Source organism: Pyrus communis, chromosome 10, assembly GCF_041283825.1.
Source record: "Pyrus communis isolate YQ-2024b chromosome 10, ASM4128382v1, whole genome shotgun sequence".
Taxonomy (NCBI): Eukaryota; Viridiplantae; Streptophyta; class Magnoliopsida; order Rosales; family Rosaceae; genus Pyrus; species Pyrus communis.
In genome coordinates, this window is record NC_142574.1 from 27,082,449 (window position 1) to 27,106,917 (window position 24,469).

The 24,469-nt window shown below is 34.6% G+C and overlaps 3 protein-coding genes and 1 pseudogene across 5 annotated transcripts; 1 reads left to right on the forward strand and 3 right to left on the reverse strand.

Moving 5' to 3' along the window:
• Positions 1-525: 525 nt before the first annotated feature.
• On the forward strand, positions 526-4,741 carry LOC137727777 (vacuolar protein sorting-associated protein 2 homolog 2). Of its 2 annotated transcripts, none has more exons than XM_068466592.2 (11): positions 526-686; positions 912-956; positions 1,324-1,358; positions 1,444-1,494; positions 2,150-2,254; positions 2,353-2,424; positions 2,564-2,635; positions 2,798-2,878; positions 2,974-3,009; positions 3,117-3,277; positions 4,474-4,741. In XM_068466592.2, exons 1-11 carry the CDS (start codon positions 653-655, stop codon positions 4,532-4,534), a joined length of 753 nt encoding a protein of 250 aa, XP_068322693.2. In that variant the 5' UTR covers positions 526-652; the 3' UTR covers positions 4,535-4,741. The 2 variants fall into 2 exon arrangements, with proteins under 2 accessions (XP_068322693.2, XP_088534061.1); XM_088677935.1 differs by having other exon boundaries at positions 661-756.
• A 414-nt stretch (positions 4,742-5,155) lies between these two features.
• Positions 5,156-7,136, reverse strand: LOC137727778 (beta-amyrin 28-monooxygenase). Its single transcript, XM_068466593.2, has 2 exons — positions 5,895-7,136; positions 5,156-5,766 (listed from the first exon to the last, which is right to left on the reverse strand). Exons 1-2 carry the CDS (start codon positions 6,850-6,852, stop codon positions 5,282-5,284), a joined length of 1,443 nt encoding a protein of 480 aa, XP_068322694.2. The 5' UTR covers positions 6,853-7,136; the 3' UTR covers positions 5,156-5,281.
• A 3,359-nt stretch (positions 7,137-10,495) lies between these two features.
• On the reverse strand, positions 10,496-11,674 carry LOC148693803 (beta-amyrin 28-monooxygenase CYP716A378-like; annotated as a pseudogene). Its single transcript, XR_015952022.1, has 3 exons — positions 11,533-11,674; positions 11,229-11,414; positions 10,496-10,972 (listed from the first exon to the last, which is right to left on the reverse strand). The product of XR_015952022.1 is annotated as a beta-amyrin 28-monooxygenase CYP716A378-like (transcript).
• An 8,982-nt stretch (positions 11,675-20,656) lies between these two features.
• Positions 20,657-23,822, reverse strand: LOC137728977 (NagB/RpiA/CoA transferase-like superfamily protein). The gene is made up of 9 exons (XM_068467794.2): positions 23,526-23,822; positions 22,813-22,940; positions 22,525-22,594; positions 22,257-22,361; positions 21,960-22,055; positions 21,813-21,869; positions 21,450-21,567; positions 21,293-21,359; positions 20,657-21,121 (listed from the first exon to the last, which is right to left on the reverse strand). The coding sequence occupies exons 1-9, from the start codon at positions 23,718-23,720 to the stop codon at positions 21,043-21,045; spliced, it is 915 nt and encodes a 304-aa protein (XP_068323895.2). The 5' UTR covers positions 23,721-23,822; the 3' UTR covers positions 20,657-21,042.
• Positions 23,823-24,469: the final 647 nt, after the last annotated feature.

The following is a 24,469-nucleotide window of genomic DNA, read 5'->3' on the forward strand; positions in this document are numbered from 1 at the left end:
AATAAAAAATAATAATGTTAGACACACCAAAATTTTTAACCAAATAATGTATCGTCAATCAAATTTTTACTTCAAGGTAGACTTTGATTAGTAATTGTAACAAAAATTTATATAGCGTAGAATGTGTCAAATCATTTGATGCTTAAATTGAGTGTATATATCACCCGTTTAAGAAAATTAAGAATTAAAATAATGGTAACAAATATCATATTATTATGATTTATTTAGTTATTTTCTTTTAATTTTCTTGTCTTGAATATCATGATGGCAAGTAATGAAAATATTCATAAAACAAAATAATGTAAATAAAAATGAAAGAAATCTTGAGGATATGCTTTGTAGACATAAAAATATGTCTTGTACCAAATTGGAAATTACCAATGACAGCTCAAATGGGCATCAAACTTATTTATTGTGGAAGGGCAATATAGTCAGAAAGAAATGGGCCGAATAGTAACGGCTAGTTGGAAAAGTTGCCGTTGGATGTTCATGCGTGAGAACCGGGAAAAAAACGCACGCTCTCCTATAAAGCAGATTCAGAAGATTTTGCCCTATTGTTTTGGTTTGTTTGGACTTTCCTGTCAAACTTTCTCAACTCCCCAAAAGTTCCCAAGTTCTCAACTCTGCTGGGTTCTCACTCACTCAGTCCACCATGAACATCTTCAAGAAGAAGACCTCCCCCAAAGGTTTCCTCTCTCTCTGGGGTTTCATTAGTTCTTTTCACTGATTAGGGTTTTTGCATTGCCACTGTGTTTGGTGGGTGAGGAAATGTGGAAGAAGAAATGGGTTCTTTTTATTTTTGATTCTCAGTTTTTGTGGGGTTTTCTAGTTTTTGCAGATTTATTTATTGCTGGTTGTCTGTTTGGTTAAATTTGTGAATGCATTGTTAAATTGATTGTGTATTTGAACAGAGGCTCTCAGGGAAAGCAAAAGAGAAATGAGTGTTGCTACAAGAGGTGTGTTTTCTTCTCTTTATATTGTTTGAATTTGCTTCAAAATTGCTGATGATATCAAATGCTTGTTTTATTTTGTCTGTTGAATCTCTGCAAATTTAGTTTCCTGTCATTTCCTTGGATTTGTGTATAAAAACGAAAAAACATGCTATCAATTGTTCCTTTTAATTTCCATTCTTTTCATGGTTTGCTGCTTTTTTTGTCGGAAATGCTCAGAATCTACAATTTCTTCGATCACAAAGTTCTAAACTTTTTCAGTGTACTGCGGCTAAAATTATGTATTACTCTTTGGTTGGAGTCAACAGATTGAAACTACAATATTTAGTGGTTTAACTTGTTTTTCTACCGTGCTCCCATTTTTCTCTTACAGGAATTGAACGTGAGATCGCATCTCTTCAGTTGGAGGTACATGTTACAGTTACCCTGAACCTTCTGATTGATTATGTTTTCTGATGCTTCCCTCAGTGTCCTCATTGTTTCTACATTTCAGGAGAGGAAATTGGTGGCGGAGATCAAGAAAACGGCTAAAACTGGTAACGAGGCAAGTTTACTTTTCCGTTTAAGTTACTCTTTCCTTGTACTAGTTAATATGGGAATTAGCTGTTTTCACTTCTAAGGGGCGATCGGCCTCATCATATAGGTTTGCAACTTTGAAGATCATAAGTACGCAGCTCAACATATTTTTCACAATATGATTTGGATGTGTTGATTAGTATTACCTTACCACGTTTTTTGAATTTAGTTCTTTTATTTCAACCATTTGACTTTTAAGATAATTTGATGCACGTAGATTGATGCCAGAGTAGCCATCCGAAACTATATTATATCTACTGTAACTGAATAAAAGAATACATGACAAATCAAAAATTAAAGGAGGGCTTTAGCAAGTGGCAATTCTTAGTGTGTAAGTGATTGCTACTTCAGGTATTAGGAGAAAACTAACCTACATAAATTTGCTCCATTACTGATACATTACCAAACTGAGCTGACTTGTTTTCCAATGTTACTTTGTGGAATTTGACAAACTATGAGAGGAATGATCCCTTGCATGAATAGATACTGCATACCGCATACTATATGTAGATGGGTGAAATGTTCTGCAGGTTAGCTTATGCAGTAAGCTGGCAAAACGCTGTCAGTCATGTTGTTGGTCCTAATCATTCATTTTTACTGAGTTATCAATAAGTTTTATCCAGGCTGCCACCAAAATCCTTGCTCGTCAACTCGTTAGGCTACGTCAACAGATTACTAACTTGCAAGGAAGTCGTGCCCAAATAAGAGGTGTAGCTACCCATACACAGGTCAGCATTTTATGCTTTGAATTCAGTTGAAAGATTATGATATATGTTATGAGGCGAGCAACTTTCTGAGTCTCAGTATCCTTGCAATATGTTTGCAGGCATTATACGCAAGCACTTCTATTTCTACAGGCATGAAGGGTGCAACTAAAGCAATGGTGGCAATGAACAAGGTATAGATATCAAGAGAATTTCGGATGATTAAAAATTATTGCAGATTTACTAGTTATTACATTTTTCTTATTTGGAATCATCTAGTCCAGCTCTGGAAATTAACTAAGTATTGTTGTCATTATCTATTTCTCTTTTCAGCAAATGGAACCTGCAAAACAAGTTAAAGTGATCAGAGAATTCCAGAAGCAGGCAGCACAAATGGATATGACGGTAATACTAATGGTTTCTGGTAATAATTTCTTGGTTAATTCAATGTTGGTTTTAATCAAATGAACACACAACGTGAACCTACTTTCCTCCCTGATTGGTCTACTGTTATGTTCTAGAATGCACATATGTGTAAAATATGACATCCTATTGTCGTCTATGCAGATAGAAATGATGTCAGAGTCTATTGATGAAACCTTGGACAAAGATGAGGCTGAAGAGGAAACAGAGGAGCTCACTAACCAGGTGTAGTATCGGCGTCCTTGTAGTAGTTTTGTTTTCTTGTACAGGTATATCAGCATTATCTTATTAATCCAGAACTCAAATATTTCATTTTTCAGGTGCTCGATGAGATTGGTGTTGATATTGCATCCCAGGTTTGTGCTTTGAGATTGATGGCTCACATGAGTTTGCTTGATTATTGTTTTTCTTTTTTGTTTTAAACCAACTACTGCTCTTTGATTCTTGTTCTCATTCCTTACAGTTATCTTCAGCTCCAAAAGGCAGAATTGCATCGAGAACTACTGTAAATGTAGCTCCGAGGAATGCTGAAAATGTAGCTTCAAGGAATGCTGCTGAAAATGTAGCTTCAAGGAATGCTGCTGAAAATGTAGCTCCAAAGAACGCTGCAAATGTTGTTAACAGGTATGTCCATTACTGACTATTAGAAACACCAAATGATTTTTCCTTCTTTAGAACTCAGTAATTTGTGTATGATCAGGATTTCAGAAGTTTATATTTTGTATTTAGCATTGGACTGAATTGTTTGATTTTTCTAAGTGAAAAGCACCAGCACTGAAAATGATTCGTAAGTGCCTAAGAAAGTAGGTGGACAAAACAGGTTGACATTACTTTTCTACATAGAAGGCATCATCATATTTTTACACGAAACTGTTGCCAACAGGTTGACTTTTTTAAGTTAAAGGCATCATCAGATATTTACACTAAACTGTTGCTAACTTGCCTTAATAAACTAGTATTGCTTGAGATTGAATTAAATTCAGAAGATGATTGCTCACATCATCAGTACCATTGAGGGGGCTTAAGCATGTCTTATACATTCACGACCATTTTCATGTGGTTTTCATAGAGTTAGTGTATTGTATCATAATGAAAGGTTATCTACAATTTAATTTTTCCCTTATTTTGATAGATAGTTGTAGTAAAATGCTAGCATAAAGTAGGTCGACACAACAGGTTGATTTTTATAAACAAAAGGCATCATTAGATTTCTATGACAGTCTTCTGCCAAATTTCCATGATTAATTATCATTGCTTGAGTTTGAGTCGTAACTTGAAGAATGATTGCCAATACCATTGAGGGGGGTTAATCATTCTGAAGTATTCGTAGTCATTTTGGCGAAGTTTTGAAATTATTGACTTCCTTTCATATTTGGGTAGATGCTTTGAAAGCTGATTTGGTGCCAGACGAAATTGATCAAGAGCCCATGTTTTGAAATTATTGATTTTCAATCGTTTTGGTTTTGTTTTGAAATCACGTTTGGATCGGATATTTTATTAGATTCAATGTATGTTGAAGTAAGAAATGAATCCCAACTTTCAAATTATGTGCAACTGGAAAGGATATTGATGGATTAGTCATGAAGAAAACTTATTGCAGTTTCCACAAGTTATTAGGATTGGACGGGATTCCTTCATGACTAATGCATACCTCATACCATCAAAGGTATCATTAGATTTCTACGACAAACTGTTGCCAACTTACCATGATAAACTAGTATTGATTGAGTTTGAGTCGTAAGTTGAAGAATAATATGCTCATATGATCAAAACCATTCTGGTCCGTTTTCATCCTAACACTCTGTCTTAACTGTATGCAGTGCTGAATCATCTGACGTTGAGGATCTTGAGAAGAGGTTGGCCTCTCTGCGACGTTTGTGATCCCGTTAAGCTTGCGGTGCGCAGATCCTGATCATCATAATCATAGTACATCTGTTCGTGTAAATTTAATCAAATTACAAACCAAAACCATATAAAAGAAGAATATATTGCAATAATAGTAGGATTCCCTGGATGTTATATTTGTTGAGCAACTATTTGGATTGGACGGAGACTCCTACGACTATATAACGAAGTTGTTAGTTTTCATGACGGTGGTGCCAAACATATTTGCTTTCTTTCACTCTCTGTCTGGTATAACATTTGTTGTCACTGTGATGTTACCATATTTGCTTTCTTACTATTTTATTTTTCTGAAAACTTGAAAAAAATTTGTAGCAGGTGGTCAATATTTAAACTTTGGTAGGCCAACCATGGCAAACTACTGTGGTATGTCAATTTTGGGTAGAAATTGCTAGGAAGCCATTAATTAATGTGCGATTAACATCAAATGGCTTGTTTGAACAATTCTGTCGTTTTTTGCCTTTTATTTTACGAGCGACATTGGTTATCTAAGCTAGACTAAATGGAGGGCTAATTTAGGTTGCCAACCTAGGCAACTAAGTATATATTAATTGGAAGGAGTGCTAATTTTTAAATTGGCTCTACTAATTCAACACGAAATTTAAAAAATTGAAAAGGGGTTATTGATGAAGACATGATATTGCGATTCCTCATTACATTAAGGGGAAAAAAAAAGGAATATGATATTTGAAAGCAGAAAACACAATTCTCAGTTTGATTGCTTGTCTAGTGACGTCGAAGGCGAACTGGAAGCCCTTTCTCTGGTGTTGGCATCATATCACCTGTGATCTTCTCCTTGGGAAACACAAGTTCCCATTCGAACCTCTTCACCACATTGTGAACGAAAGTGAGTATCGCTAGGCGAGCGTACTCTTTCCCGGGGCACATTCTTGGACCTCCTCCAAATGGAACCAGTGTGAAAGCCGGGAATGCATTTAGGTCCTCATATCTTGATGGATCAAACTTTTCGGGGTTGGGGAAGTACTGTGGGTTCATGTTTGTTGTACTCACAGTCCAATATACCTTCCAGCCCTTCGGGATGGTGTAACCGGCGTAGGTAAAATCTGTCAAGGCCTCTCTGAATGTCCCCTGAAGTGGCGGTGTGAATCTCATGACTTCATACAACACATTCCATGAGTACTTCATTTTGTTGATGTCTTCCCACTCCAAAAAGTCTCCTGGCTTCTTCGAATCAGCAATCTCCTTGTGCTCTGAATTCAACAAGAAGAATCAAATTTTAGCACCAAAAAAAAGTGACCTATATTCCCCAAGTTCAATAGGTAGGACCAAAATTAATGAAACGAAGTAGAAATGTTAAGTTGGAGTGGTTGGTAATTACCAGCTAGGACCTTGGCATAAATGTCTGGCCTCTCTCCAACATATTTCATGAAGAAAGTCATAGCAGTGGCCACAGTGCTATATCCTGCAGTCAATAAACCCATGATCTTGTCTGCAACCTCGGCCTCGGGCATGTGTTTGCCGGATGGATCACTAGCCACGATCATATGTGACAATATATCATGCATGGGACCTCCTGCGGCCATTGCAGCCTTCTTCTCCTGAATCACAATCCTCAACTCCTTTCGTAGCGCATCGGCTGCTTTGGTTGCCTTATAGAATGTTGTTCCCGGAAAGTTGATAATAAGTGAATGCATCCCAACGGTAACATCATCAAAATTGCTCACCAGCCTTGCAATTCGCTCGGAATCATCGATCCCCAAGAAGAATCTGCAGGCAAGACTTAGAGTGAGTGTCTTGGCCAAAGGGTAGACCTTGACCTCATCTTTGCCTTCCCAATAGGCCTTCATCTGTTCCTGAGTGATAGAGTCCATTTTCCCCAAGTACCTCACCAATGCTTCCGGCTTCAAAAACCCCGGAGATCTTATAACTTTCGCTTCTTCATCGCGAGAAGGTTGTGCCACAGCGGGAGCAGCAGAAGCAGTGGGGGCGGCAGCCTTGTATGATCGAAACATCTTTTGCATCGAATGTGGTCGAAAAGCTGTGAAGTACTTTTGTTCATTGGAGAACAGAAATTTGTGTCCGCTAGGACCACAGATCACAGCAGTTTTCTCTCCAAGAATATAGGTCTTGAAGATGTCAGGAGAGTACTTCCTCATCCTCTTGAACACAAAATTTTCCGGCTTCCCGAACAAGAACTCGATTGATTCACCCACAATAGGCCACCCCATGCTCCCTGGTGGAAGGTTTTTTGCACCATCTGATTTGCCTTTGAGTGCAAAGATCGTAAGGGCTAAGAAAGCAGCACCCACAGAAAATATAAGGTAAAGGGTCTCCATGGCTGGAATTTGGTGCTGATCAAGGCTCAAATTTCTTATCTGAGACTGATTGAAGTTAGCAAGAGGAGTGGTGTGTAGGAGGCTTGGAAAGTTAGGGTTTTATAGGGCAAGATCCGACCGTGTCAACATTTTGATTTACCCGTAGCACACCAAAAGTGACAAGCTTAAAATATTATTCAGAAAGGCTGGCCTGCTTTGACATAAAATATTCAAACTTCAACACGCGATAAAATTAATTGTGTATATATATATATATATATATATATTCATACAAAAACGCACAGGTACTTTCTCCATTGACTGTATAGATGCCAACCCTTGGTTTATTGTAAATGCAATATATATTCTGATACATGCAGTCTGTTTGGTTTGCTTTGTGTAATATGTTTAATCAATTAATTAATAGAATTTTTTTTTTATATTTATTTTATTTTTTAACAAACGATATTATCTACATTAAAAACAAGGGAGTGTGCTTAATCTCATAATAGGCTAACAATAATGTGGTTCAAATTTTCCTTTTGACGAGAATTGAACCTAAAACCTCTCACTTACAAATGAAGAAAAATATCACTAGACCGTAGTACTTAGTAACTTACTTTTTATTAAAGCAAACATGTCTTGCTCAAACAATTGATGCCTAGCATTTTTATTCCACTTGCATGGAATCAACCGGTAACTAAGTCACTAAGTGACTAAGAGCATTCACTTTTTCACCTGAATCACCTGAAGTTTTGTGTTTCTCCAAAATAGTCCAAACATATATTGCCAAATTTTGTTGCCTAATAAACTGATTAGTTAATACCACCAATTTAAAATGGGACAAATATTAGAATCTTTGGGGATGGGGGATAAATAATAAAAAACAATAGGTACCATGTTCTCCGATCCTTCTAAAGAGGCCTCTCCCAAAATTTATTGCTAGGTGGTCCTTCAATTTTCTTTTTCTCATTGTAAACTAACTACTCCTGGTTCCTGTTCCAAACATCTTCATACCCAAAATGCATAATTGCATCAAGAAATGCTGAAAAAGTGGGGGGAAGGAATTTGCAGATGTTACGGCCACAGCTGAAACCTTTTTGCTGGAATTGTCTACTTAACTACTGCATTACTAAATTGGCTTTATAAAAGATCTTCCATAATTGGTTTTATAAAAGATCTTCAATAATTGGGTTTATAAAAGATCTTCAGGGACTTTCGATTACACATCTACTCATCTGTATCTTCGTTATTAATCAAAGTGGTTACCTTAAGATCATTAAGTATCAATTTCACATGCATATAATTACACGTAATTGGACTACTCTCTATAACCTCATCTTTCTTCAAGATCTCATGTCTGATTGGAAGCTCGTTTTGATTGGAGATTCCATTCCGAATCGAAAATTTCTGTTCTGAGTTTGAACATTTCTTTCGAAAATTTCCAAAAAATTTAGGCCGCAATTGAAATGTACCTATTAGATCTGAAATTTCGAAATTTCTCGTAACTTAGTACTATAAAAAAATTTATGCTTTATTTTGTATTTTGTATATTTAATTATATTTATCTTATATTAAAATAAAAGAATAATCATACACACTATTTATTGTGTCTAATATGATTTTATGTCATATACACACGTAATGGCCTACAAATATAGCAAAAATGGTGGATATATATAAATGTTTGAAAATTTTCAAAGTCTTGCAAAATATAGGAAATTCGAATTATGTTCTGAAAATTCAAAGATAAAATCAATTCTAAAATTTCAATAATCCGAAATTCTAAAATTAGAATTAATATTTGATTCCGAATTTTTTTTGGATTGGCATTGGAATGCTTGTTTCTAATCCGGTCTGATTGAAAATCACCCATAGGTGTAACACATAAACTGTAATAGTCAATAGTCTTTAGGGGTTTTTTTTTTTTTTTTTTTTTTTTTTCCGATTAGTCTTTAGGGTCCTAGGGTTTTAGCAAAAAAAGAAAAAAGTTAGGTTATTATTTAGTTTATGCAACGATATGTTCGCACTGAAGGGTGAATAAATAAATTAGTTTTGAATTTGTCACCCAAGATATTCGAACCTAAAATCTTTTACTCAGAAAACTTAGGACTCTTTAAAGATACAATGTTATCTTTATACAGTTTATACTAAACAGTGGAGAAATTGACTGTCATTTATCCACATCTCATGATTTAGGTGTGAAATTCTTCGACTCCCTTCTACTAAAAGAGTACACATGGGGTATGGAATTTTTCTCTAGGGTGCATGTGTGAACCCAATTATATAATTATAAATATTAATATTGAATTGCCAAGGTATTAAATATCTCATACATCATCGAAATATCCATAAAATTGGGTTATCCATACCCGAAAGGATGTGAAGCTATATTTTTCTAAGATCTTTTTCAGAAATTTCAGAGACATTTTGATAATATTGATTGACTGTTTTGATAATATTTTGATAATTTGGTGCAATATCGGGCAAAATTAGAAGCAATATCTTTCTAAGAGATTACCATTTCCAAACATAATTTATATCTTTTATATCTAGTTTTAATATTTTTATACTAATATTTCCATCAATATTTATATATCTTTCTATAATTTCTACAGTTAGCCTACCGAAATTGAATCTTTGGGTGTTACATGCACCTCCTGAAAAACAGTCCCCCAGTAATTGAGAAGTTTTCGACCCAAACAAAAGAAGTAGAATTCAAAGTACGCAGTTAGGCGAATTAAGATTTATTGAAATGCTTGTAGTGAGTCTAATCCCATGTTCTATATTGTCAGTTAATTTTATTGTGACCCTCTAATTATATCAAATGTGTGTGCAATTAATTTAATTTTAGCTAATTAAAGTCAAAGCAGAATTACTACTTATTTTATGGAACGGGCATGGTTAGGCAGGGATCCCATGATCTACAACAATCAACAGCGGATTAGACTCACTACAACCATTTCAGTAAATGGACACATGTGGTAGCCGTTTAGGGATTTTATTGTTGTTATCTTGCTTGAGCAAATTCACCTCCAGATCATTGTTTGGTCACTGGAGTATTGTACCAAAGTAACACCTATGTACTGTTTGAGATGATGAATGAAATACCAATCTAACAAAAAAGTAAATGGTATTTTATGGATTGCTATTTAACCGAGGAAACAGGAAATAACTTTGTTAATTTGATACAGCTGATGCCTTATACTAAAAATTTATTCAAATTACATATATTAAAATTCAAACTTGAACGCTGAAGCTAGAGCATATACTTTAATTACTTGACAAGACCCTATGTCGACAACTTTCTTAATTGAAAGAACAGATCATTTGTCTAGTGTGAAGATAGCAGAATGTTATTGATTTTGGTTTTTATTTACTACGTATCCCACTTCTGCTGAAAGTGATGGTCAGGCTGTGCTGATAGTGATGCCCCGCCCAGGTTCCCAAATATAATTAACACCAATGCGTCTCGAAATATATGATTTTTTTTAATTTTTTTTTTTGGGACTACATCGATATTTTTATCGTAAGGGAAGGAAGAGTTTGGCTAAGTTACACAGTGGACAGCCTAATTTGGTATCGAATTTGTCATCCACGAGATTCGAACCAAAGACATCTTGCTTCTAAAAGAAGAGGAATACCACCAAATCATAGTACTGAATGACTCGAAATATATGTTTATTATCTCTTCTAATTCAATTGCAAATATACAAATAGAAAACAGGTAATGGATAGCATGGTATTGCAATTTCTCACTACATGCAGGTAAAAAAAAAAAAAAAAAAAAAAGCCAAGTCTTTCCAAGCTGAGAAAAAAAAAAATTCAAAACAATATGAGATGCCTAGTGACGGGTAAGGCGAACTGGAAGTCCTTTCTCCGGTGTTGGCATCATATCACCCGTGATCTTCTCCTTAGGAAGTAACACTTCCCATTTGAACCTCTTGACCACGTTGTTAACGAAAGTGAGGATTGCTAGGCGAGCGTACTCTTTGCCTGGGCACATTCTTGGCCCTCCTCCAAATGGAACGAATGTGAAAGCTGGGAATGCATTTAGGTCATCATATCTTGATGGGTCAAATTTTTCTGGATTGGGAAAGTACTCTAGATTCATGTTTGTTGTGCTAACAGTCCAATATACCTGCAAAATAATATAAATAATAACTGTTTCAATCAAAGAAGTCATTAGGTCACCAAATTAAGCTGAATAATTTTTTGACATTACTTGGCTGCAAATTAGTTGCTGACACATACTAAAGTGACTACTTATAAAAACTACAAAAAGAAAAGTGTTTGGACGTACGTCAAGTTATGTTTTTTTTAGGTACGGTAAATAATTACATGTAAGGATCTAAGTATTGTCATGTTTTCAGGGCAACAAAAAAAGTGTGACACACCTTCTAGCCCTTTGGGATGGTGTAACCAGCATAGCTAAAATCAGTCAAGGCCTCTCTGAATGTCCCTTGAAGTGGTGGAGTGAATCTCATCACTTCATACAACACATTCCATGAGTACTTCATTTTGTTGATGTCTTCCCATTCCAAAAAGTATCCTGGCTTCTTGGAGTTTGCAATGTCCATTTGCTTTGTAATTCCACAAGACAATCAATTTTAACATAAAAAAAAAAACCCCAAATCTCCAAATCCAATTTGTTAATCACAAAAATTATATAGAAATTAAGGTGAAGTGATTAGTATTTACCAGCTAGAACCTTGGCATAGATGTCTGGCCTCTCCCCAACATATTTCATGAAGAAAGTCATGGCAGTAGCCACAGTACTATATCCTGCTGTGAGCAAACCCAGATCTTATCTGCAACCTCAGCCTCAGGCATGTGTTTGCCAGATGGGTCACTAGCCATAATCATGTGTGACAATATATCATGCATGGGACCTCCTGCGGCCATTGCAGCCTTCTTCTCCTGAATCACAATCCTCAACTCCATTCGCAGCGCATCGGCCGCTTTGGTTTGGTTGCCTTGTAGAATGTTGTTCCTGGGAAGTTGATAATAAGTGAATGCATCCCAACGGTAACATCGTCAAAATTGCTCACAAGCCTAGCAATTCGCTCGGGTTCGTCGGATACCCAGGAAGAATCTGCAAGCAAGACCTAGAGGGTCTTGGCCAAGGGGTAGACCTAGACCTCATTTTTACTCTAAAAAGTCATTCCTAGTACTATTCACTTACAACATTTTTTTATCATTTTGATTAAAACTCAAAATTTTCAAACAATTTTTATTAATTTTGCTTTAAAACATTGTTGGTCATTGTGTTTTGGACTAGATCCTCATAGGCGTCATTAAGAAATTATAAATATCATAAGGATAAGTTTGGAAAGAGGAATTTAGGTGGATGATAGGACACGTATTCTATGTTGTCTGGTAGGGAAAAGTTCAAAGTTTAGCATATCATCATATCTACTGAGAAATAAGGATAAGTTTGGAAAGAGGAATTTAGGTGGATGATAGGACACGTATTCTATGTCGTCTGGTAGGGAAAAGTTCAAAGTTTAGCATATCATCATATTTACTGGGAAATGCTAAGGAGATTTTTTTATAGATTTTTTGTCATCTTATTTTTTGTTTTATAATATTATATAATATTGACACGAAAATTATGTCACAAACATAAAGAGAGTTTATTTCATTTTGAGAGAATTTTCTTAACATTTTTCTACATACGGCCAAACCCAACAAGAAAGGACCACATGGCAAGAAGAAAGATCAAGCGACAAGGCCTGACGACCACCAAGTCGCCACTCGCGCCGGTCATCATTTCATAGAAAAAGACTATACTTTCTCCAAATACACGGTGCCAACTGCCAAGGTCACTAGCTTTTAAAAGTGGCGAATTCAGGGTTTTGCCAAATGAGAGTCTTATTTAGGGGGAAAGATTTAAAACTAATCAAAGTTAAAAAAAATTATATTGTAACTATATTCACTTCCTAACTAGGATAATACTTGCATTCTCATCTTGACGATGAGTTCATTCTCTCACTTACAAAATAATGTATTTTCAACATAGAAATTTCATAATTTGAGCCGTACAATATCTTAATAGTCATTTGAAGATCTTCGCTACCAAAAAAAAAAAAATCATTTGAATCAATAATCGTTTAGTTATCAAGATGTATCAAACAAATCAATGATGTATATACTAAATAATATATTCATGATGAACCGTTTATTTATTAGATACATTTGGATAACTAAATAATCGCTGATTCAAATGATTTTTTGTAAAGATGATCTTCAGATGAAAATGAAGAGATTGAACAGTTCCTGTTATGAAATTGTAACCTTGAAGGTACGTTATTTGCAAATCTTGAGAAAAAGAGATTTCATAATTGATTTCCTCTCTCATGCTGATTAAATAAAGAGCAAAGCCTGGCTCCTCAAGATTGAGGAGAAGCTCATCTTCAATTCATTGAATAGCCGATTTACAAAAATAGAAAGTAAATTTAATTGTTAAGCACAAGTTGCAAAATGAAACTTGGCCCATGATTAAAATTAGGATTAACTACTTAAAACCCCTAACCTTTTAGTATTATTCTAAATTAGTCACAATTTATTAAAAAGGTCACATCCATTAAGCTCCAGTTAAAAATGTGTTAAATTAATTAGGCTAAATTTGTCTCCAAAATCAATAGAATGTCATAGGAAGCATAGTTTCCACCAACAAAGAGTCATCACCACCCCCATCAAGCTTTCACCTCCAAACCCAACGCAAAACCACCAACTCCACCCTACAACTCAAACTGCCAACATCGAGAAGAAGGTCATGAAGGTTGCTGAAATGGTATGGACTGCTATGATGCGGCCATCACCATCTTCATCGCCCACAAACAAGAACTAGAAGGTTTATGAGCTGAGAATCGGAAAATGAGGAGAAACAAGTTTCATGAAACCCTATCTAAATTCTTAACCCTATTCTTTTGTTAGGAGATTGCCCGCCTGATGTAATTTCAATTTGGATCCATTTTTTTATTCAATTCAATACTCGTTTAATCATTTGGTTCCATACTGTATAGTTTATATTTGAAATTTAGATTTTGAAGCAACTAATATTAATGTTGACCATAATATTCTCAGTTGGTGGGTTTTGAACATAACCTATTTTTAAAAAAATTAAATGGGGCTTAGCGGATGTGACATTGTCAATAAGTTGGGTATTTTTTTGAAATGTTTAAAAAGGTTGAGACAATTTTTTTTTTTTTGATGAAAGGTTGAGACTAATTTGGAATGACACTAAAATATTTGAGGATTTTAAGTACTTAATCCTTAAAACTATAGTCACCAAATTTATATATATTAGTACTACAAAATTACAAATTTATAAGTCTAACTTTTATTCATCCTCTTTCTAAAAGAAAAACAACAAAAATTTTTGTACGAGGGAAAACAACAAAAATTTTTGTACGAGGGAAAACATCGCGATGTTTGTTTTCTCTATGGATAAGAGAAAAAAATTGGCTCTTTTTTGGAATCACACGAGTCAATGTCACTTATGACACCTAATCTTATTTGTTACAGGGTGGTGCTATCTACATACCGCTTTTTATCTTTTACACATTTCTCCTAATTTTTGGTCGCCAGATCAAATGAATTGAAGAATATCAAAAGACATAAATTAACAAAGAATGTGTGGGAAGTAGAAATGAGCAAGTGACGTAAAAGTAGGTACGTGGATTGCACACTCTCTTATATTTGGACAAAAGAACTTAGGGTTTTATTTTTCTAACAAAGAAAAGTTGGTGTTAATTATTTTTCCCAATTATCATTATATATATCAAATCAGCAAGAAGTATGACTCAATATTGCATGATTCCCTCTCCCTCCTCTTGTCAAATAAAAGGATTTGGACAAACACACAAATCCCTGAGAAGATTGAGTTTTGCATGATTCCCTTTCCCTCCTCATCGTCATTACAGTTTTTGAAGACATGTTTTTATAAAAATGGTAAATTCAATCTTCAATACCCGATATAGTGACACATGCATGGTAAAATTATTTAAACACACAAAATTAAAAGTGCTATAATATTCAGCATTGCTCCATGTTAGTACTGGTTTGGTGTTGAGATGCTTTTATAAAAAATGGGTATAAAAAAAAAGTTGAGCTCAAAAATGTGTTTAGTAAATACTTAAAAACAGCTTATTTTCACAGTTTTGGGTAAAAAAAAAGCTAAAAACATGAAGCAACAAAAACAAGCTTATTCTTATAGCACAACAGAAACAATTTTTTTCAAAACACAGCAATACCAAACCATCCCTTAGGATGGTTGATATGAGCTAGGGCTGACATGGGCTGAAAACTGTATCCCAAAATTAGAGAAAAAGAAAAGTAGAAGAAAACTTCTAAGTTGGGAGAAAAAGGAAAAAACCCTTTGCGAAGTTACCTACCTAACCAAAAGGATCCGAAGAGGATCCTTTTGGTGAGGATCCTAGAGGATTCTAAGAATCGGTGAATCGTATCCGTTCATTGTACATCGTGCGGTTAATTTTTGTCAAGTATTGTTTGTATTCAATTTTAAATCAAAATATTTAAAATAATTTCTGACCGTACGATATACGATGAACAGATATGATTAATGAATCCTCATAAAGAGGAACCAGATTCCCTACCTAAAGTCAAGTTACAAACTTTCCAAAGCCATATCAATCCCTAATCGCATGATTAACGAGCAGAAATGCAAGGGTTTAATCTTTATTTAAGGGTAACACCCTTAAAACAGGGATCTTAACATCAAACCCCGAACTGAGGTAGTAAATAATTGAAAAATTAATCACGTGTGATCTGTTGCTAGTTGATCAAACAATGCATAATTGAGATTATCCTTATTTTAATTTGGTGAACGGTGGTCTTCAACTATTGGAAAATAACTTATTTTGCAATTTGCATCCCAAATTAACATTATTAACAAAAAGATAGTCTGCCGCTTTAGTGGAATATGCTTGGTTGATAATATGATACAAGATTGGAAGCAATAAAAATATCAACACAGAGATCTTATTTTGCATCCCAAAAGAGAGCCACTTATTTTTGTGTGGACAAGTGAACACCTGTTGCAAAACAGATAAAGAAATTATGGTACAATAGGAAATATCAACATTATTACAGATTCCACCTTCATCGCATAAGAATTGAAAGAAAGTAACATACTTTTTTCTCCTTTTTCTTTTAACAAACCGAGGGGGTGAATTTAGCTTAATAATATGCTAGTAATAATGTGGTTCAAATTCATCTTTATTGAGAATTGAACATAAACTCATTTATAAGTGAAGAGAAATATCACTAGACTGTAATATTAAGTGGCTGAAGGTAGCATAGTTATAGATAATAAAAATATCAACTGGTTGTTTATAAAAAAAAAACTAAAAATCTCATTCAAACGGAAGGGTTCGGTATTAAAGCTAATTAAATTCTGATCTATACATGCCAAACATATACATCATAGTCGTCGGGAAATTAATTTCTGAATTGATTAAATTAAAGCATTAGGCGACATACATTAGACATGGAAACATGCATTTTGGAAGTATTTTACACCACAAACTTGAGTGCGTGTTGCTATGTTAGTGTGTGAACTGAACTTGTATGATTGACTAAGTTATAAGTTTGACAAATTAAACAGCATTTTCGATAACCCTTTTTTTTTTTCCAGCCTTATTTATGCTTGAAATTATATTTTCAATTTAAAGAGAAAACTTATAAATTGTATATATTGTACAATTGTGATAAGGTAGATGCCGATATTACTAGAATAGATGTTATATTGAGAAGGAATTCCACGTTATGGGGGGAGATATTTTGTATGGACATATAAATAAGTTAGGTTACTGTTTATAGTGTTAATTAGTTTAATTACGGTGAAATTTTAACTTTTTTCATGGTATTATGGTATGTTGTCTCGCATATAAAGCCTAATGGCAACACATGCTCCACGTTATTCCGTTTGTGTTGTCCATATGTTAAGCTTGAAAATTTATCACACGTCAGAATAAGTTCCACATTATTGGAAGGAAAGACTTCGCATGAACTTATAAATAAGTTAGGTTACTGTTTATAGTGTTAATTAGTTTAATTACGGTGAAATTTTAACTTTTTTCATGGTATTATGGTATGTTGTCTCGCATATAAAGCCTAATGGCAACACATGCTCCACGTTATTCCGTTTGTGTTGTCCATATGTTAAGCTTGAAAATTTATCACACGTCAGAATAAGTTCCACATTATTGGAAGGAAAGACTTCGCATGAACTTATAAATAAGTTGAATTACTCTCTATATTGTCAGTTAATTTTACAGTAACTCTCTAATTATATCAAATGAATGTGCAATTAATTTAATTTTAGCTAATTAAAGTCAAAGTAGAACTACTACTTATTTTATGGAACGGGCATTGTTCGTAACATGTTATCAAATCTTAATTCGCCTTCCCCAGATCAGGCTTCAGTTTGTTTAATTTTATCCTTTAACATAATATTAATTAGGAATTGCTTACATTGTAATTAATCAGATATTATATTTTCAGATACTGTAGCTGTTCCGTCAAACCACGAAGATTCATGTTCCCAATCTTAAACTTTATTTATCTTTTTTGCTAATGTTCTAGAAGGTAGATTGTCTGCCCTCCTATTTGGATGTATTTCCTATCTCCTACTATTTTGTGTGCAGTCACGGTTAAACCACGTCAACATTTTATATTGATTTTTTTTATAGAAATAATAAAACAAAGAGCAATAGGAATATAAAATATTAACGTGACTTAACCGTGACATTACAAATAGAAGAAAATGAAAAGGGCATCCAAATAGGAAGGAAGACAAACTGCCTCCAATGTTCTAACCTAAACATTTTTCGCTAGGTGAGCAATATATGCACGGAATACTTATACACTTTATACCCACTGCGAACAAATGACTGTTTTTCTCCTGAGTCCTATCTAGCTAGCTAGGCCATATATAGCCCGGTTTTTCGCCATGCAAATCGTGAGAATTCCTCTTGTTTTGTGTTTCACATAAATGTTGACCTTATGTATAACTGTTAAGTGTTAACCACGATTAATGTGATTTTAGAGTTTATATACGGATTACGTATCCATTGGTTGAATTTTATTAATGTAAACATGAGTTCGAATTGGCAGAAATTTATGAGCTTAATATAACTGAGGAAATACTATATATGTAAGAAGTAAGAAAAAGACGATTTTAAGCCAACAAGATTCGGAGAAAACATCTATCGTACATTATTTTGCAAAGAAAATGTTTCTTATATGTATAAGAAGTGATAACAAATAAAAATTACAACTTGAAAAAGAATTTATTGATAGAAAATTCATTTGGTGTTGGTAACATGTACTCAAACCAATATTTCAATCGAACAAATATTGTATTGTGGACTAAATCTATTAAGTTTAAACCAGAAATTGGTTATAATCTAATTGCATGATCATATATGTCACACACAACCAACTAAATTTAGCTAATTTTTTAGTTCAAACTCTATTCAGTATAGTTCATAACAAAAGAAATGGTACGTAGTGTTGAATGATGCATATAATGAATGATTAAGATTAAAAATAAAAAATATAATAGTTGTGAAAATCAAATCTAACAGCTATAACGCTTATAGCATTATAGCCGAATCGTATAATAAAATAAATAAATTTAAAAAATTCCATAAAAAACCAAACTGATAAAAAGAAAGCCAAATGATTGTCTGGTTTGAAAGACTTTGGGCGCACCAGAGGAGACTCGACATCATTATGCAATGTGCTTGCACACTCCGCAGTGTGCGGTTGTCAACCTTGGCGTGCCCTCTGCGCATAAAACAATATAAACCACATATTGTGATTAATTATATATTATGGTAATTATACATGATATATTATGTGACCAAAATTATTTATCAAACGAGACATAAAACAAGGTGCCTTCCTCCTTGCAAAAATCAATAAATCTAAAAATCATTTTGCTAATAAATTAAAATATTGTGGTAATTTAGCATTGACATTGGATTATCTATGTATTTTACAATTCGTTGATTGTATGAAACATTTCTCCATTTGGTTGATTTTTTTTATTAATTTTTATCTTTTGGTCAAAATAACTTGTAAGACACATCCAGAAAATAATTGATTTCGATTACATAATGACAAAAACGAAATGAGAGAAAATGAAAGAGAACGAACTATCAAAGCCCTGGAAATTGCATCACCGTGTGAAGCTTACAGATGTTGACCCAAAGGGAAGAAGTTGATGGGCGACATTGTCAAACCTTGCTCACTCACTAGTTCCCATTGTATAGTTTTAAGGAACCATTCTACAAACAGATAGGTTAGGTAATGGAAATTTATCTCGGCACATATTTTTTACGAATGAATAGTTGAGATTTAACTAAATAAGTATCATTCTCTTTAGTTTTTTATGCGCACGCAAAACTCGGTTGGGTAATTATCAATTGTTTGTTAATTTGTGATCCCAAAAATTAAAACACATATCAATACACATATCAATTGTAAAGATTCGATTGTTAGAAAATCCAATTTCGCATCTTTCAAGAACTTCTGGGAAAAACATGCAAAAATTTGCAATGGAAATCCTTTAAATAATGCATAATTAAACAAACACCTTTCAATCAAAAAAGTGTTCACAATGAACAATTTACATTTTTTTTTTTAAAACAAACGATATTATATACATTAAAATTTACTCCAACCCTTGGAGTAAAAGTCAAATTTTAGATTCTAAACTTATCACAACTTGCTCCAACCCTTGGGTCAAATATGAATTAAAACTCAACTCATTTCTAGGCCAAATTTAGCCTAGGATTTCCTCTTGGGTTAGTGGGGTTGGTCCACCATATTATAATTTTTTTAGTTTTATATTTATAAATTCATTAAATCTAACTATTAAGATCTAATTTGATGAAATCCAACGGTAAAAAAAATATCTAATGGTCCAAATTTAAATCCAATGGATAAAATAATTATAAAAATAAAATCTTTTATGTGTTTCATATTCTTTTATAGTGTTTCAAGTTTCATGATGTTGGTTAGTGATTTTTCAATATTTGTCGGAATCTAAATATTTTTAGGTTGAAATGTTCATAAAATCAAATTAGGATAGTCTACATAATCTTTTCTTTTAAAAAAAGTTACTTTAAAAAAAAATTAGCTTAAATTCATTCTTTAATGATTTGGGGCTAAAATTTTAACCCAAAGGGTTGGAGCAAAAAAACTGTTTATGGATTAAAATCTAAATTTTCTGGGGTTAAAATTTTAGGTTTTTACCCAAGAGTTGGAGATGGTTTAAGGGGGTGGGGAATGGGATAAGCCTCACAATGGGCTAGTAACAATGTGGTTCAAATTCATTTTTGACAAGAATCGAATCTAATACTTCTCACTTACAAATGAAGAGGAATATCACTAGACCGTAATACTAAGTGGCTAACGATTACCATTATATAAGTGGATTTTTTTATGTCAACTATTGTGAGGATGTGAAAATAAAAGAGTCTTAAATCAGTGAAAAGAAAAACCTTGCAAGGCTTATAAGAAGTTGGGCTACTCACCATATTGCCAATTGGTTTTAGAATAGAACCTCAACTTGCTTTAGGGTGTCAAAGTAGGTTGGCCCACATATGAAGCTTAATGGCCATGCGTGCTCCACATCGTCCAATTCGTGTAGTCCACGGATTTGACTTGAAAATTAGACACATGTGACAGGGCTTTTGAGGATGTGAAAATAAAAGAGTCCACATTGGTGAAAAAAGGAACCTTACAAGAGCTTATAAAAGATTGGACTACTTCTCATATTGCTAATTGATTTTACGTTAGAACCTCAACTTTCTTGATATATATAAGCGGAAAAATTTAGTCACATGAGTATATACTACATCTGTGAATATTCATACATTGATTTATCAGGCAGGAGATTCCTCTGATTGCATTTGTTCAACTCATCAACAATTGGGTTGTCTTAAATTCGGGTTGGTAAGGTTGGTCCAACCCAAGTTCCACCCTTACACTGCATTATATATACAGAAGCACTATATATATACGCGCACACACGTCGAATGGATACAAGTGATATGCGTCCGAAGCGATATGCACGCCACATTACACAAAATGATGTGTTTTGTATATGATGCAGGCTTATATGTAGAAACAATACCGAACCGCGGTGTAAGTTTGTGATGCAGGATCTTGCAGTTAAGGTTCCTTCACGGCATTCTTAGGCAGATTATCAACAACAGACAGTCCATTTTCCGAAGCGATTACTGCCGTGCATCTGTACTTCTCCACAAGTAAGAGAACACGTATTAGTTGTGCATGTTGCCTAATCAACATTCTCAGAAATGAAACTCGCGGAAAGCCATGAGAACGATTTTTTTGAAGGTAGGTATAAGATCTTTGATACTTGATCTAGATAACAGTTTACAGGGGGGATCAGAAACTTAACGGGAACTTGGAAATGATTCCGTGGTCTACGACCCCATCAACTTCATCAAGGCTGTTCGATACTTCAGCTGCAATTGAAGTTCACATAGACATGCAAACTTATCTACAAGCGTGGAAGCATGTATTAAAACAAGAAAAGATCGTACTGTAAGACCTACCGAGGCTTAGGATTGGAGACGTAAATATGATATCAAGAACATTATGGCCTTCGTTGGTGACTAGTGGGAAGTCACCCCCATTAGGACCTGCCAGTCCAGCTGATGGTCTTCTCCATACCTTCAGAAGGTGAAGAAGCGACGTATCATTAGGAAAGACAACTGTTTAAGTAATATCAGTTATTTATTTAACAGTTCCTTCCGTCTCATAACGATTTTCAATTTTTTAATGAAAAAAAAGGGTGCAAACTCTTGTTTAATGAAAGAAACTAGTGACTTATGCTTACTTTCTTCTGATGAACAAGATAATAATGTATGAACATTAGCCATAAACAGATGAGAGAATGGTATGACGAGAGACCATACCTCGGCATCGCCTAAAAAAAGGTCATCAATTTCTTCAGCAGCTTGCAACCAGTTGAGCTGAAATTAAGTTCGAGTGTTCAGACAATTTTTCTCTTACCATGGTCTTCGCGGTTCATTTAATACAGATAAACGAATAGAGTTGCTTACAGGATTCACCAAAACTGGAATAGAACCATCCGAGCCACTTTTGTACTGTTTTTCTGTGGTCATGAACACAAGTTTATCTGCTGCGTTTAGTATCGCCTGCAGGGGAAATGACAAAAGGAAAATTTCCAGTAAGCATTTCATATTACAAAACAAGATTTTAACAAACCACATCATACAGATTGGATGGTTCCGAAAACTTAAAAGACAACATTGCAGACTGGGTGAGAGATTTTCCATTGGATTGCTTGAGTTCTAACAGTCCATATATGCAGGACAGACAATGGTATCAGGACTCACCTTCTCTTGGATTATGGACTCCTCAGCCTGCAATCTAGATCGTCCGATGACAGCAATAAGTGTCCTTTCTTCTAATACATCAGCATCATCAAATGCAAAGTCAATCTACAAAGGAGCAAGTTAAAATGATACATTTTACTAAGGTTGAGTTTTCAGAGAATCTTACAACGATTGCACATTAATAGTGCACTGCACATTGGTCAAGAAAGTTTCTAGAAATATCGTTACAGATGGAAGGGAAATTTCTTATGTTAGAATTTGTGCACACTTGAGAACAATACTCGTAGTGACCCAATGGAATTCCTGCCCTTGCTGCCTCGCTTGCGCATGCTACGGACCTGCATAAATCCAAAGCAACATTCCTTTATGAATTCTTAAAAACGAAAGAAAACGAAAGTTTTTTCCAAGTTCTCTCAGTTTCAGCCGTTGATGGAGCTTAGGAGAAAGATTCAGTTCATTAACTTATATGATCCGTACTTTAATGATCTCAAGAACTTTAGAAGGAACCTGGAAGAGAAGTATGAATTCTTAATCAGGCGAAAGAACGCATACTTACGTTGGTATCCCGACTATATCTTTCAAAGCACCTGCACCAAGTTGCAGACCTATATACTGTATGGCCATACCAGAAGCTTGGCCAGACCCCAATCCAATTACCATACCACTTTTAATGTAAGTATCTACCTACAAACTCAAATATGAATGTTCCTTCCATTAGTTCCTTCCTACATATAACAGTCATACAAACTATCAAAGCAAGAAAGAAGGCAAGCTTCATTCTTCTCTACAGAGCATAAGCTCACTCACCTAATGACTCCCTCTTTCCAGTAAATTAGCAAAAACCCCGACAACTATAATTTTTATACAAAAATACTTCAAGAGCCTCGTCTATTCACTTGCTATGCTCTAATTGATTTTGGTGCCCTTCTTTCGTTACAAAGTCAACTGGGGTTTTCCCTAAAGTATTTAGTTCGAATTATTTTTCTTTGAAGTGTAACATTATCAATGACTTGTATGTGAAAACGCCACCCTTTCTTCAACCTACATCTTATATGGTTCTTTTCCACCAAGCAATTTTTTTTTCTAACATCATGCCCTCCACCAAGTTGCTAAGAAAACCAGATGCAGCAAAAAGAATTATGATGAAAACCAACCAAAATTCAATTAAGCCTGAAGGTCCAATTTCTTGAGCATTTATTCAGCAAACAGAAATCTCCTCACAAAGAAAATATAACTATATAAACAAATCAAATTCAGATACAGATATACAGTGTGGTGGGCTGCTTGGAAAAGAGCCGAGTCGTGAGCTGGATTGGACCCAGTAATCTTTAGGCAATGGCTCCTCCTCCTCCTTGTCCTTGTGCAGCAGCTGCCTCCTCCTCCTCTTCCTGTGGAAATTGTGAAAGCTAGAGAAGAAGAATGCAGGGGATTTGATGAAGCTGTGGCTATGGCTGCCAATGCCATCCTCTCTCACACTTCCTCTGATAGTCTCAACTATAACGGATAAAGTTACAAACTTTGAATGGGTGCTCTAAATTCTAAAGCAGTTTAGGATTATGTCACCTTTTCAAGACTTCAGCCTCGAACTACCATTAAATCTTGAGGCTGAACCACTGAAAAATGTGTGGGACTGAGCCCATTTGGTAATGTTGGGCTTTGGGCCAATGAATAGATGAGAATCCAATATCAGTCTAATAGTCTCAATCCCGCTTTGAGGCATTTTCTCGAGCAGTTTGCCCAATTTAACGAATTAAACAAGAAAAAAATTTATCCCTTCGAATCAATTTTCTACCTTTAAGTTGGACACAATTTCTTTTATTTGCAATAAAAACCCTCAAAATTTTACAACGTACCTACCTACCTATAAATTATTGCAGGAATGCAAGTTTGAACTGTTTCTGCCAAGTTTTTTGCTGAATGTGTATACTGTATACATAGAAGGAAAACAAATTCCAAACACGATCACCTTTTTTTTTCCAAACAGATGGAATCAATCAAGGACCAACGGTAGATATGTTATTTTTCTCTTTTTCCTTTCCCTTTTCCTTTTGATATTGTCACATGGAGGAGGCCATCAATTAGACTCGGAAAAGAGTGATCCAAATGATTGTAAGAATCAGGTTCCTTTTAGCACTATAGAGCATATTACCAAGAACGCTCCCCACGACTATTAAATAAATCATACTTCCTAAAGTGCACAATGAATGCATTGC

What these genes read in the sequence shown, in the direction of transcription:
- LOC137727777 (XM_068466592.2), top strand. Translation starts at nt 653, where the DNA reads ATGAACATCTTCAAGAAGAAGACCTCCCCCAAAG. An exon ending in CGGCTAAAACTGGTAACGAG is followed by an intron (nt 1,495 to 2,149) that starts GCAAGTTTACTT and finishes AGTTTTATCCAG; the next exon opens with GCTGCCACCAAAATCCTTGC. An exon ending in GTGTTGATATTGCATCCCAG is followed by an intron (nt 3,010 to 3,116) that starts GTTTGTGCTTTG and finishes CATTCCTTACAG; the next exon opens with TTATCTTCAGCTCCAAAAGG.
- LOC137727778 (XM_068466593.2), bottom strand. Translation starts at nt 6,852, where the DNA reads ATGGAGACCCTTTACCTTATATTTTCTGTGGGTGCTGCTTTCTTAGCC. An exon ending in TTATGCCAAGGTCCTAGCTG is followed by an intron (nt 5,767 to 5,894) that starts GTAATTACCAAC and finishes TGTTGAATTCAG; the next exon opens with AGCACAAGGAGATTGCTGAT.
- LOC137728977 (XM_068467794.2), bottom strand. Translation starts at nt 23,720, where the DNA reads ATGGCATTGGCAGCCATAGCCACAGCTTCATCAAATCCCCTGCATTCT. An exon ending in GATATAGTCGGGATACCAAC is followed by an intron (nt 22,595 to 22,812) that starts GTAAGTATGCGT and finishes GGATTTATGCAG; the next exon opens with GTCCGTAGCATGCGCAAGCG. An exon ending in GTCTCCAATCCTAAGCCTCG is followed by an intron (nt 21,360 to 21,449) that starts GTAGGTCTTACA and finishes CTTCAATTGCAG; the next exon opens with CTGAAGTATCGAACAGCCTT.